General features: G+C 41.2%; 2 protein-coding genes and 1 long non-coding RNA gene across 12 annotated transcripts in view; 1 reads left to right on the top strand and 2 right to left on the bottom strand.

Annotated features, from left to right (window-relative positions):
* LOC111419205 (uncharacterized) overlaps positions 1–8,065 on the top strand; it is a 25,748-nt gene extending 17,683 nt beyond the window's left edge. Inside the window, exon 3 of the long non-coding RNA XR_002706921.2 lies at positions 7,421–8,065. This is a non-coding gene — a long non-coding RNA (uncharacterized lncRNA). The remainder of the gene's footprint in view (positions 1–7,420) is intronic.
* LOC111419153 (Resistant to dieldrin) overlaps positions 1–8,510 on the bottom strand; it is an 11,735-nt gene extending 3,225 nt beyond the window's left edge. For 2 of the 10 annotated variants that reach the window (XM_023051952.2, XM_023051933.2), the window contains exons 1-8: positions 8,325–8,505; positions 8,059–8,153; positions 5,819–5,886; positions 3,923–4,149; positions 3,729–3,811; positions 1,490–1,627; positions 937–1,221; positions 52–185 (exon numbers count right to left, since the gene is read on the bottom strand). In XM_023051952.2, the coding sequence (XP_022907720.1) occupies positions 52–185; positions 937–1,221; positions 1,490–1,627; positions 3,729–3,811; positions 3,923–4,149; positions 5,819–5,886; positions 8,059–8,153; positions 8,325–8,392 (1,098 nt within the window). In that variant the 5' untranslated portion in view covers positions 8,393–8,505. Of the gene's footprint in view, positions 1–51; positions 186–936; positions 1,222–1,489; positions 1,628–1,926; positions 2,065–3,728; positions 3,812–3,922; positions 4,150–5,818; positions 5,887–6,194; positions 6,263–6,410; positions 6,479–8,058; positions 8,154–8,324 lie in introns of those variants that run through there. The other 8 variants (XM_023051946.2, XM_023051926.2, XM_071194371.1 and 5 more) reach the window with 7 other exon arrangements.
* A 4,059-nt stretch (positions 8,511–12,569) lies between these two features.
* The window catches only part of LOC111419140 (Glutamate receptor IB), a 33,015-nt gene continuing 31,050 nt past the window's right edge, over positions 12,570–14,534 (bottom strand). The window contains exon 14 of the mRNA XM_023051908.2: positions 12,570–12,859. Within this exon, the coding sequence (XP_022907676.1) occupies positions 12,782–12,859 (78 nt within the window). The 3' untranslated portion in view covers positions 12,570–12,781. The remainder of the gene's footprint in view (positions 12,860–14,534) is intronic.

The raw sequence follows: 14,534 nt of genomic DNA on the forward strand, positions 1-14,534 counted from the left end.
TTTACGCCAGTTATCTATAAATGGAGAGATTCCGTTTGGACGAGTACTCACTGTTTGTTTAGGGGCATGATCACCATCTGGGCCATCGACGTTAAGCTTTTTCTGTTCCGCTATCTTCTGTATAGCCAAGAAGCGGTTTTTACGCATTTGAATGCGTTTAGCCATGTAACCCACTGTTGCGTACTCTGAAAACATTCACGTAACACTCTTACGTAGTTACCTCGAATAGCTGGTGGATTTTGACCCGAGCGCTTCTCGTGGGGAAAGTAAAACTCTTCAAACATCATGAAAGAATGAGCAAATAGTGGTTAAATTTGATCTATTCGTTATAGTGGAGAGGTAAAGAGTTTTCTTAACAGGAACAAAAAAAATAAATCTACGTTACGGTATTAGCGTTAGGGGTGTGGTGGATGTGTTTTATACAAGTGTATGTTGTAAATGTGTAGGTGTGGTAAAAAGGGGTATTACTGAAAAAAGTTGATTACAGACTGTTATCTATCCCGTTTTTCATTTGAGGTTGTTCTTACGTATGTCCACAGCCTTATCGAGCGCCGTCACTCAAAACGTACTTGTCAGCATCATCGCATCTATACCTTTCTGCGCACATCAAGGCTGCGATATGATAAAAGAACAAAGAAGGTGATGCGTGAATGCTGGCACGAAGTACCCATCGAGTGACAGAGACGCGTTCAGGCGCGAAATCACGTAAAAGCAACACCGAAAAAGGGGACACAAGGGTCGGCTCAATTGATTGATCTGATCAGTCGAATCAAAGTCGGTTAAATCAACTTGACGGCCCGATGTCCGTGCGATGTCCCCGCGCCTCCGAAAATAAACGGAATCGATCGCGGCGCCAAAAATAGTCGCCTCAAGGTCACAGAGTGGCGCACTCTGTCGGTTAAATAGTGCGTCCTGTACCGTTTGGCACTTTCTTACCTAGAAGGCTGGCAAATACCATGACGAAGCAGGTTCCCAAGTACACGTCGATCGATTTGACGTACGAAATTTTGGGTAACGCTGCGTTAGTAGAAGACATTAGTGTGGTCATTGTGAGCACAGTGGTTACACCCAAAGCGACACGGGCGGGTGTCGCGTTTCGATTTAACCAAAAGCTCACCCACGAGATGATGACGATAAGGCCGGACGGGATGTAGATCTGTATGAGGTAGTAACCCATGGAACGTACAAACTGGATCTCGCACGCCAATCTCGAATAATTTCCTAACAACATCAAACCGGAAATTAACTGAACGCATTACCATCTAGTTAGGTGACAGCTATACAACACTACGGCATGCTCGCTTCGAAAAAACGAAAACGGCCAACGAAACGAAAATGAAAAAACGATAACTGAACGGGTAAAATGTGGTGCATGCGTAATAATAAAATAGAAACCAAAACATAACGTCTTCTCTTTTATTTTTGATACGATGGTGAGGAGCTGTTTTACCGTCTTCTCGACGACCGGATTACATTTGGTTTCGGGTACCTGTGGTAAGGCTGATCTCCATCGCCCTTTGTCGGTGACCGAGCACTTTAAATTGGGGGAGTGACACCTCGTTCGACACTCCCACAGAATTCGGACCCTCGTTCCACTTGTAGCGGATATCTCGCATGGTGTAACCGACTGCAATAACAAGCCAGTGCCAACTGCAAATCGGGACGCGCCGCAGCCGCTCGCGTGCTTTGCTTCTTTACAATAGATCATTTCGAACGATCATTTCAAAAACGAAAAAGAAATTCTTAAGCGGCCGACCCAAAGTCGGGAAACGTGAAAATTAAATAAATCGAAGAGAGAAACATAATCAATACAATATCTTGACGGACAGACCAAAAGTATACGATTTTAATAACAAACAATTTCAACTGAAACCAGTACTTTTGATCCATCACGTACAAGATATTGGTGTCTGCAGGCTGAGTTACCTGTGGACAGGTAAGCGATGGTCTCCCTCTGCCGGTGACCCAGCACCCGAAATTGGGGCAGCTCCACTCCATCGCTTATGCCGATACTCTCGGACCCCGAGTTCCATTTATACCGGATATCTCGCATTGTATACCCGACTAACCCGGCCACCAGAACAGACAAAGCAAGTCATTCGACAGCACCCAACAAGACGTGGAGACCTCGGGTATCTTTCCAAAATTGGGACCGATACCCGAAGCACCACGGCGATGCTTAAGTTAACAACCCAAAGGATCGTTAGCCACTGCAAGGGTTGCACCAAACCTACGTGAACGGCTACTGTACGAAAAACAACGTACGAAAAATAACGGGAATGTATAATACATAACTTAGGTGGTTGGAAGGTTACATATTCATTGAGGTTGGTGGTTTATATTGATGCGATAATGGATATAAGAAAAGTGAGTGGTGTCAAAAATCAACTGCTTTATATAAGCTTAAGCGCGTGCAAAGCAAATTTTTTAAGACAATAATTTGTGGATAGGAGTTATGTATCTATCTACCACATTAGGCAGGGGATTCGAGGGTAATTGTACTGATACCAAAATTGGACGATATTTAAATAAATTTTTTTCTAAAGTACTTACTAAATGTAATATGTACCAAATTTGGTATCATCCTAAATGAAATACCGTATGGAAAATAACTAATTTATATACGGTGGTCAAATAAGAGCGTGCGGAGTTGTCCCTGAACAACCCGATTATAAGTTATGTCAACCACTGTGGGGTTGGTGTCCGCCTCAGGCCAGTGTTGGCGGTGTCATGCGGGTGCAGCAGCGGTGTCTGCCGACCGGGTGTCGGGCCGAAGGTACCACACAATGCGGCCGACGAGCTTCGTCCGTGCGTTTCCGGTCTCGCGTCAGCTGATGGCGGTGCGCGGTCCGGAAGAAGGAGACCAACCGCGACCGACCGCAACAGGCCAATGGCAACTCAATGGGCGAGACGAAGATAGAGACAGCGCCGCGATAGAAAAAAAAACCGATCGAGCGCTAGAAACAGTTGCGGCTGCGGGGCCCCACGGCCCGTGGACCGCTTGGGCCGCTGCGGGTCGGGCTCGGACCAAGAGCTATCTGTGCTTGAGGTGCTCGTTGTGCTTCATTTCACGCCACTCGTGTGAGGAGATATGAGATCCACAAAAACGCGTATAAAATTTTGGACGAATCATACAATCAATTTGATTTCAATAAAATTAAAGTTAACACGTATGTGATAATGGTACACTAAATCTACCTAGTTGTTATTCATTATTCATTACTTATTAATGACGTTTACTATTAACATATTCAATACATTAGTTGTGATCACTATCAGTAATTACTGATTACTACTCATTCATTCATGGTGGCTATAGTTAGTATAGTACTAAATTTGAAATAGATTCTGGAAATGATGATATTTCTATCTCAAATTAGCCACACCTCAACTTATCTGATATTATTTTAGACAATAATCATACATTTAAATAATTTGATTTATTATATAAAAGTAAAGATGTAATGTATAACTCTATCTAGGTAATTGAAATTTGAAATACGTCAAATTGATTGATAATAAGTGGATCTTTGATCTCCAAGAAAAACATTGAAAAAAGACGAAAGACCAATCGTGGTGCATCGAACTGTAAAAAATTATCGTACATCGATGTAGCACAAAAGCACGGTACACAGGTATCTTTTGATGCGAAAATATTATATATCACAATTATTCTTGGCAAAATAGACAAGATTGTACAATAAAATTAGATCGAAAGGAACACTTACAACTTTCGATCTCTATATGACATAGCTGACGGTCCATCGGGAAATACTGAAGATTCATTGGGCATGACGCTGTTATTGTTAACCTGGAATGAATAAAAATGTGTAGATGATGATTTTAGACTTAACGCCGTTCAAAAAGTGAATATGAAGTCACCGCCAACAACAAATTTAGAAGTTTTAGTTGGAAGTCTTACCGCATACTTCTAGTTATTGTGCCTGAATGACGAATACGGATGAACTCGTTCGAGGTGGTGGCCGTGTGAAAATACGACTGCTTTTCATTGACGAAGAAGGTGTCGGGAACCCAGATGTTCTTGATGAACTCCGAGCCGACGGAGAGTTGTTCGACACCGGGTCTTTTCCGGAAAGCCAGTCTCGGGTCCGTCCAGAATTGCCGGAAGTAGAAGTCGAGCGTGAAATCCTGATAAATAGAATAGCTATAGACGTCTCTGGGTGTAAGCGTCGCGACGCTAATTGTACCGTCGACGACGGATCGATAAGTAACGAACGCATACGAAGCTCTTTCGGAGCTTATTGATCCGACGCCGACCCTACACTGATTATGATTGGGGAATGTATGCGGTGTATTCATGCAAATGTCATGTTGTTGCATTATTATCCAGAGAAAGCCGCATACTCTCGCATGCAACACCTAATCTCCCGTTCTAGTACCTAATCTACCGCTACAACTATTGAAAAAGACGGTTAGGCGTGGTGATGTTGGCTAACTGCCAGAGACGCAGTGCGATTTAATGAGCTTTCGCGGTCTGGTTGTACTCTTCAGCGCGAAGATGAGGGTATGGTGGGCGATGATGACTCGTTCTGATGGTAGAAGGGTTCATGCATAACATGCCGACACTCAGGCGGTTACTTATCTGCTCCGAGTGTGTTAAGGGGCGTGTGTGCGTGTGTGTTTTGGACGTGGGTTTCGTGTTTACATGTTTTCGTGTTTGGATGTTGTATACTTTTTTTATTGAATTTTGTGTGCAGGCCGGGATGGGACTGGAAAGGGGGACTCGCGCGCTCGTCAGTTAGCGGAAGGGGGCAGGCCAGGGTCACGTCCTGCAGTGACCTTTAACCTTGATTTGGTTTCCATCGGGGTCCCGAACCCGGCTCCACGGGTTCACACCTAACCGGGACCTCCTCATATTTCCCGTCGCCCTTTTTGGTATCAATTTCGCAGAAATAAGGACATGTACGACAGCGAGATCGATAACACGCGGGCCACGGTCACGTCCAAAAAGCTTGCAACAGACTGAAGAGGCCATGCACACAGTCCAAGTATTCAAGACTGCGACAGACACACAATTAACATTCACAACTTCGATAATGTTGCCCAGATATTACTTTCCAAAAGAAAATACATTAACACGTATCAAATATAAAATATGTGTATGCAGTGGTGGTCAGAGGAATAAGACGCGATTAGAATTTCCTTTCTTTTTCCTTAAATACACGTGATGGCTTAATTTTTAAATACATTTTCTTCTTCATTTGCTAATTTGGTGTATTTTACACTTTGCTATATTACATTTTTCCACAACGTAGCGTGCCTAAGCAAAATAGTAAAGTGCATATTATGCAATATAGACATTTTACAAAAAAATATTTTCTTTTTGAATTTAATTTTAAATGTCATCTGTTGTAATTTGGTACTTATTTCTTGTTGATAACGTTAACCTAAAAGATACTCTAAAATATATTAAATACAGCTAGACAAGAACAAATTAATCCCAACATTTTGATTCTTCGAATACATGCGCAAATATGACCATTGATGTGGGTATTACTAAAAATTTATAAATTTAACAGAAATGTTTTAAAAAGGTATGTGTTATACTAATACATTGTAAGGTTGATTAGAATAATATAGTGATTTGATGCAAATCTTCTCAAATTATGTTTGTTTATTTCGGAATTTTGATGCACGTGAATATGTTTTTGCATCTTCAAACGCTTTCTTTTAAAATAGAGTATCTTTTAGTTTCAAAAATACTTAAATTGTTAGAAAATGCCTTATTTCTGTGGGCACCACTGCTCCTTTGCTCGTAAATGCGTTAAATTATTATGTACAGAATGGAGTTAAGTACCATCAGCACTTCGGAGACGGAGCTGATACTGAGCACATACATGGTCACTCCCACCTCCACGGGCGGGCCTGTAATCAGCGCAAACGTTTAGATATAGTCAATCGTTTGAATGAAAACCAAATCAAAAGTGGTGCCCTTTGGCCTGCCCGCCTGCTACCCCGCTCGTCTACACCGAAAAAATGAGATCATTCCGGTAGGTCAAATTGATTTCTATTTCCCGGCAGACGATCAATAGGATTAAACGAAAAAGAGAAATTGGATTGTATCGAGAGAAATAAATGGAAGTAAACAGAAAAAAATGTAATAAAATATGAGTAGCGCGCGAGCGGGGCGGGTGACGGATCGGGCACACAACATCAACTATAGTCCGATATACCATCTGGACCTCGGACAGCGAGCTGATGCTCAGCACGTACATAGTGACTCCGACCTCGACGGGAGGGCCTGCAAGCGAACAACAACCACTCTTAAGACCAACCCGCCTCCCCAGGCCGCCAACAAGCGCCAACAAGCGCGCGAGACAGGGAGCGGGCGTGCGGTTATAAGGCTCTTAGGGTTCTGACTTTGCTCTAGTTCTGTTTACGGTTAGTACCATTTTGACCTCGGACAGGGAGCTGATGCTCAACACGTACATGGTGACCCCCACCTCCACTGGCGGACCTGAAAAGGCACCACGTCACAAGTGGATCGAGCGGGCTGACGGACGAACGTCACGACGCAGACGCAATCATTGCGACCGCTTCGAACACGTTCTTCGTTTCTTTTACACCGATTTAGGCACCTGTTTCAGTGTCGTACTTTGTCTATTCTTCCTAACCTATCTTCAAGAACTTCCATCAACCATTAACATCACCACCTTTCACTTTTTTTTCCATAATATGTTCAAAATTACTAGCATAAATAATTAATTCGAAAAATTTAATACAACTGACAATGTATCCCAGTGACAGTTTTAGAATTACTTAATATTAACATTTTTGTATGGGTTTGCTTAAAATTGGTTTCTATGTGTATAAAATAGTGATGCTATAGCTACTAGCAACCTGCTTTTTCAAATAAAGGTTGAATTAACTTCAAGAGGCCAATGTGAGGAAATAAGGCCCAAAGGAAAATATTGTGATTGAGATTGTGTTAAGAGATAACCTGATAATCTTGTAGATAATCTGAAATAAAATCTAAGTTAAATTGATAACGTCTCAATCATATAAACTTTAAATCATCATATCTAGTATTTTATATAGATTAATATAATTAAAGAATTATACAGCGTGTTAATTAATTATCGTACCCAACGTCATCATTGCAAGTATGCAACCAATATCACAGTTTTGGTATTGCAATACGCGATTTGCGATATTGGTTGCATACTTGCAATAATGACGTCGGATACGATAATTAATTAACACAGTGTATAGTATTAGCTTTACGTTAATATTTGGTGGAGGAGCCGGAATTTAAACTGTAACTTAAAATTGGTGATAACTTTTATGGTATATTCTTTACATGTTGTGAATTAATATCAAGATTACCATGAAATGAAGATAAACAAACTTTAAATTTGTAAGTTAAGTTATGATTTTGAATGGAATTTGTGTTTTTTAGTTATTGGTAATCAAGCGGCTAACCACGAGGAAGGCTTTGTTAAATAACAACAACAACATTACGATGGATGTTAATTGCAAACACCTGATCCAATCAAGTCCTATCAAAAAGTGAAGGGACTTGAACGCGGGCCGCGGCGAATCCAGGTTGGAGATGGACGGATGGCGCAGTCAAAAGCGGAGTAGTTTTTAAAGTTTAAATATAGATAGATAGAGCGAGAGAGAGAGAGAATCAATGTTGGGACGGACAATGAGGGAACGAGCGTCCGCCGCCCGGCGGCCCGCCGTCGGCGGCTGCGAGCGGAATGGCGGTCTGGAGAGATGCTGCCGCGTCGCTTGGCAACCCACCACCCCGACGGCATCGATTTCGCGGCCCCACCCTGCGTGCGTGCATCCCGAGCGCGGCCGCCGGACTTTCAAAGCCAAAGGAAGCCCGGACCGCCGAGAGGCCGGAGCCCGGGACCTGAATCTTCGGCTCCGGAAGCCGCTTGGGCTCCGCTCGGGTATACGCCGCGGCGCCTCAAACGTCGGTCTCAGCCGGTCGCGTCATAGCAGCTTTAACGGCTTCAGTCACAAATAGAATAATAGACAAACACCACCGAGAATAGAAAACTGGGCATCCTGGCCCTAAACACTCACCTCCGTAGTTGGGTCTTACTCTTTTATCGTAACTAACACTGAAAGAGTCCAATATGGCAGATATGTTCACATCGCCCATGTACTTATCCGGGGTCCTGTAATTGAAAAAATAAACACGAGTATCTTAATATATTACACATTAGCTACTGTATTAATTTCAAAGGGGGTTATTGAGATAGTATCACATCTAAAAGAACACACCCAAAAGGGGATGATAACGAATGAATACGCAGTATTTGAAGGATATGTAAGAAAGTATATCTTACCCGGCAGCTGCCCATTTGAGGGCGAGGGCCAGCAGCACGGCTGGCCACACCACCCGGCTGTGCCCCATGTCCCGGGGCACCTACACGTGTCTACTGATCCACGGCATTGCGGGGCACCGTTCACTCGCAGGACTGGCGGTGTGCCACTTAGGACACCAGCACTAGGAGTGGTCTCTGGGCCCGGCCCGCGGCCCCTCAACTGCGCATGGTGGCGAAACCGTGCGAAATAATCGCGTGTGTCGTCGTCACAGATCGGACGCGCCGCCGCCCTTCGGACCTCTCTGTCTTGCGTGGCGCGCGGCCCCAGCGCCCGGTGCTCCGGAGCCCGGCCGGATTGCCCGCTTGCCCTCACGATCGATACCGTACCGCCAGGCCGGTCAGTTGAAAACATTCTTTCTCACTTCTATTCTCTTACCCTCTTTCTCATTTCAACCACCTATCATCGTTCCCCTCTACATCTAGTGACGTAATTCGAGTCAACATCGCCCGCCGATACTTTCGGCCGATACCTGCTGCCTACGGCTGGGCTAATCGCGTGTCCTCCTTCGTCGCCTGCCTTAATTATGCTTAACCAGCTCTCTGATATTACCCTTTACTCTTTTCTGATGGAAAATCACGATGAATATACAAATCAAAACTAACCCACATATTACTATTATTATGGCTTATATTGACAATATTATGATATTATATACTTAACTTGTATTAAATTAACTGCCAAAAATATTCTCTCACTCATAAATAGAAAAATGCACTTATTGATAACCTTAATTTACAGAAAAATAAACTGACACTTTTTATTAATACAAAATTAGAAAATACAATAAAAACTCGGTAAATACAAAATATTTTTGTGTCATACAATAGCTGTCATAGAATCCAGCTTGGGTTATTCCTCAAGTTTTTCTATTTCTCGAGTTGTCTATACGATGTATAAATCAAGGACGGCAGTTGTAGTTTTAATTGTTATTCAGCGCTAGATTGTTGTATATTTTAATAGCCAAACAAGAATATTTCTAGTTCTAGGTCTAGTCTAGAAGCTACAAATTTTCGGGTTTAGCCGTGCGTCTTCAGACCTATTAGTCCGTGGTATTGAGGTTTTACTGTATAGTAATACTCGACTTACGTAAACCTGGAGATACGTAGTTAGGCAGTTCTTCCCCCACTTCGCTCAGTAGAAGATTATATCATAATATTTTTAGCTCATTCACATCAGTTTCGTATCAGAATACATCGAGAGTTGATTAGTCAGTTTATAAAAATATCTATAATAGCGTTTTAGAACAATGTAAGTATTTTATGTAATATACATTGGTTGGTCCATTTAACGTGAGACAAGGGATTATCTCGAAAACGGTTCATTTTACATAAAAATGAACCAAATGAAAGTTATTCTGTGCGAAGGGGGAAACCATATGACGATAATTTTTTTTTATAAACAAATATATACATTCGATCCCATTGTCGATTTTTAGTCGAGCAATAGAGTCGAGAAATGGATCATTTTATCGCACGAGCGATCTCTGCCAAATGGCCCAACAGAACAAACAAAAACAATATTTACTGAATATAGCAAGTAGTGATAATTAGATATTATTAACATTTATCACCAAATAAGATTAAGCAAGAAAAAGATAAAAACAAAGAAAAGACAAAAAGAGAAAGAGAGCGGTTAAAAGAAAGAGCGGCTAAAAGAGACCAAAAGAATCTGCCGGATATCAGTTGCCAACAAATGAGAGCAGTTGAAGAGAGGAAAAAAACAGTCAGCTGAAGGGCAAGCAAGTGGCTCTTTAAAACATGTCTAAAATTAGCAATGTTAGAAATATTACGAAGGCAGTCCATTCCACAGCGCAATCGACTGTACTGTAAATGGTCTATGATACATTGCAGTGCTATGAACAGGAAATGTAAGAATAGTATCAGAACGTGAACGAGTAGCAAGCTCATGAGTTGATAATTGCTGGAACCTATCTGATAAGTACTTTGGGGTGCAGTTATGAAGGATTTTAAATAAAATGGTTAATAAACGAAAGGATCTATGTCCCTCACAGGTTAACATCTGATTGTAATTGCGATACGGCGTTACATGCTCAAATCTATTTGGATCAAATATAAACCAGATGCAATTATTTTGTAGCTGCTGCAATTTACTCGGAAGAATCACTGAGAGATCGGGATAAACCGTGTCCGCATAGTCGAAGTGAGGAAATATAAGTGAGTAGCTAAGATTACGACGGACCACCGGAGGAAGAGAGTAGTGAAGTCTTTTTAAAGAGTGGAAGCAAGCGTAAACTTTTCTGCAAACATGTTGAATTTGCGGTTTCCAAGACAGTGCAGAAGCCATAAGGACACCAAGATTTTTAACTGATCAGATCACTGCAGGTAAATGGATTAATCTTACCAAGTTATTGACGAGCTCCAAACACAATAGCTTGCGTTTTAACTGAGTTCAACTTAAGTCCGTAACGTTAAACGCTGCTGGCGATTGTAAACTAACACTTTTGTTGGTGTATCGCTCTGAAAACCCCAGAGCCCTAAAGAAAAAAACAAAATCAGAATTGTCAATAATTTGGAAATCCAATCAGAAAGCTTGGGTTACTGCTTCTTTATTTGAAGACTGGTTTGGAAATTATTTTATCCCGGAAGTTGAACCCGGTACTGTTCCTCTAAGGACATTGCATTTAAAGTAATGTTAATTATTGACAACGCGCCTGGACACTCGGCAGCTAACCTTATCAATTAAGATCTTCGCGTTAAAGTAATATTTTTACCCCCAAACACGACTAGTTTACTTCAACCTATGGATCAAGGTGTTATCAAAACGTCAGTTAACCGTTTAAATCAATTTATGAATCCGAATCACAACTTGTCCGTTAAAGATTTTTGGAATAAATTTAATATTCTCGATGCTGTTAAAGTCGTAGGGGAATCGTGGAACGAAGTTTCTTCCAAAACAATGAAGCGAGTTTGGAAAAAGTTTTGTCCGAACTTCTTTACTGATTCAACTGAAACAGTGATCCTATACTCGAAATAGTAGCAAATATTGTTACTTTAGGAAAGCAAGTCGATTTGGAGTTTGATAGCTTACTCTTGACGAGCTGATTGAAATCCAGCAATAAAATAAAAATGAAGAAAATAATGTTGAACTGGCACAACCGGGAAAAGTCCTAACCATTACAAAATTGACAGAAGCAGCTAATTCCATACAGAATATACAACAATCGATTGAATGCTATCAAGAAATTCTGAGGCAGAAGAAAAAGAATTTATGTCGCCAAAGTACCTATTCCGATTTTCTAAAACCATCAAATTTAAATGGTTAAATCAAGGTACATACATTGTGAACACCTATTACGTATCTTCGGGGTATTACTGTATACACATATTTAATCATTAATCCCATAATATACAACGTTTACTTGCAGAAATGTACTGCTCTATGAACTTTTATGTATTGCCAAAGAATCGAGAAATTAATCACCACTCAAATTAATTTAACTATGATATTAATGACTTTAAGCCTTAATCAAGAAGCAAATTTGAAAACAAAATAAAAAAGTGTTTTGATTAATTATAATGCTATTTTCATAACATGTAATATTGAATATACCGCACTTCTCTTGCGGTGGTAGCAAGCTTGCATGACGAAAAATAATAATGCCGTGTTAGTCACTGCGCCAGCAATTTTTCTAGGGGCACTCCGTGCTTCGGCTAATTATTTTCCCTCAAGTAGAGAGAAAACTTCCAATGTTAGCGACCGACGTGTTACGGATCGATACGAAAAACTTGCGATGATAATGACTGGTGCAAGGACAACCCGAAGACAGGTATGCCAAGGTACTGTTAACGATCGACGCGTCCGTGACACTACTAAATGTTCCGAGTGAAAAATTGAAGAAAAACCCAATAATAACGGAGAAAACGGGACGACAAGAAATGTACAGACATAATTGGTTTAAACTCGATCGGAGTCGATGGTATTTTAGAAGCCGCTGCAATCGAACTCGAGAGCACAATTTACATGATTGGCTTTCTCATTTCCTTTGATTTTCCCGAGGCGACGCTTCTGCCGTCTCGTCGTCTCGATGACGAATTCATGAATGCCGATAGAATCGATGAACGGTTTGACGAGTACATCCTTGTTTAGGCTCTTGTAATATTTAAAAATAAAGCAAGCTGTTTTTAACTTACTTGCTGTAATTTGATGTTGTTTTTTAATGGAGTGTTAAGGGTAAAGAAAACAAATTTTTATACAACAAACATCACTTTATTAATTAATGAATCGCTCACTTACAATACTTACACTAACGAAACGGACTACATTACGTGGCACGGGAACGCAACGTCTTTGAATTAAATCTACTACATGACATGGCAATGAGTAAAAACGGTTAACACTTAAAGGATATGCGGAAAGGTGGAGAGGCTGTTTTGTATCTCTTTCTTCTCGACCGGATTTAGACTTGCGTGTGAGTATTGCTGTGTGCTTGCTCTTGCTCATTCGCGCCTCCGATCTGGTTTGCAGGGGTGTAGTACTAAAATCAAAAATTCATCAGAATTAATAATTCACCGACATTTTAATTTCATATGCGAGATGTGAGCTAGAAAATTTACGGCCTCTCGACGGCCAGTTACTCGTGTTTTATTTAAGCTACCCAGTGAGTAATGTAAAGCTTTCTGTCCGGAAGGTGCACCTTTGAACTTTATCTCGCATTCAGACGTAAATTGAGTATTCCGTAAGATGGATTTGAGCGAACAACAAAACAAATTGCCGACTATTCCCTGGCTGTTATTAAATTGATATACGCCCTTCTTTCATACTTACGCCATCCCGGGTTTTTCATGCCGTCATTAATTTCATTGTGAAACGACCCGTGCATCATAATCACTCGACGACGAAGCTCGAAAGGCGTGGATGGCAGCAGTATCTTCAAGCTTCAGCTCGTCAAGTCGGTTTTTACTTAATAACCCCCTGTACAAAGAGGGCGACATGAATAAAAATGTCATCGTGCGAGTAAAGAAAGTTGGGTCTCGCCCTAAAAATCGCAACGGGCGGCTCTATTCTATATCTCCTCTCGCGATCTCTCTCTCACTCTCTTTTTCTAGCGCAGGGTACCTCATTTTCCGGTAATATACTTTGACGGGGGCTGCTCGTAGAAGTCTCATAATGGCAGGCGTTTTTCGTTATTTTTGTAGAGTCGTGAAATCATACGTAGAAAGAAACGTATACAGCCAGGGGCGGATTTGACTTTTATACCCGTATTGTACAAAGAATTCTTTGAGACTTTAACGTTCGAATGATGACCTCATTCGTTATATGCACACGCAAAGCTAGTTATTTAATAATTACTTTTCTAAATGTAATCAAATTTTTATATTGTAATTTTTTCATTTCATAACTTAGAAAATCTTGATTAAAAGTTTAGAAAAAACATAGTTTCGAGTAGTTTACATGTCGCAGAATTCACGTAAGATCTGAACAAGAAGCTGAACCTTAAGTTATTCGAAAAGTTTGAGGGAGGGATAAACTTGATCCGCTCCTGGCCACCTACTCGCAAAATCTCTTTTTTCACGGGGGATTTGTACAAAAGTAAGCCTTTTGAAGGCGCACGTCAGTGTGTACACGTTAGACTCGGTGCATTAGTGTCGCTTTTATAAACGACCGAGTGTACATAATGTCCGGACGGCTCTTTGTGTTCGCCTCGAACGCTATTTAAAACTCGGAAATACGGGGCGCGGCGGATACAAAGGGCTTAAAGTGATGATACAAATACACCCCAATAGTTGACCCATCTGATATAAAACGTCCCCGGTAGACGCAGAAGACGCTGTTTTCTGCGAATGTAAATTGGGACCAAGGATCGATGGAAGTTCTAGTCAAAATGAGTTGCGTGTTTTTGGGGAACGTTTTCATTAAATGAAATTAAGTCCCGATTTCCGATGAACGTATTATATTAGGTTTTCTAAATGGAAACGTTCCAACTTAAACAAAACACGAGGAAACTGGGCGCCGACCGCCGATATTTTGCAGCGTTGCCGTTAAAATACCATTAAGGCTCTGGCTCTAATGAAAGCCACCAGGGAACCGAACCGGCCGATAAAGTTTTTGAGCTGGTCTGCAGAAAATCGTAACTGACTTAACTTTTAGTACGCCAGCAACTTCAAAATTAGCGGCTCCCGAAGGCAACTATCAACCGGCCCGGAAATTTC

The sequence above is a fragment of the Onthophagus taurus genome, chromosome 2 (assembly GCF_036711975.1).
Source record: "Onthophagus taurus isolate NC chromosome 2, IU_Otau_3.0, whole genome shotgun sequence".
Taxonomy (NCBI): Eukaryota; Metazoa; Arthropoda; class Insecta; order Coleoptera; family Scarabaeidae; genus Onthophagus; species Onthophagus taurus.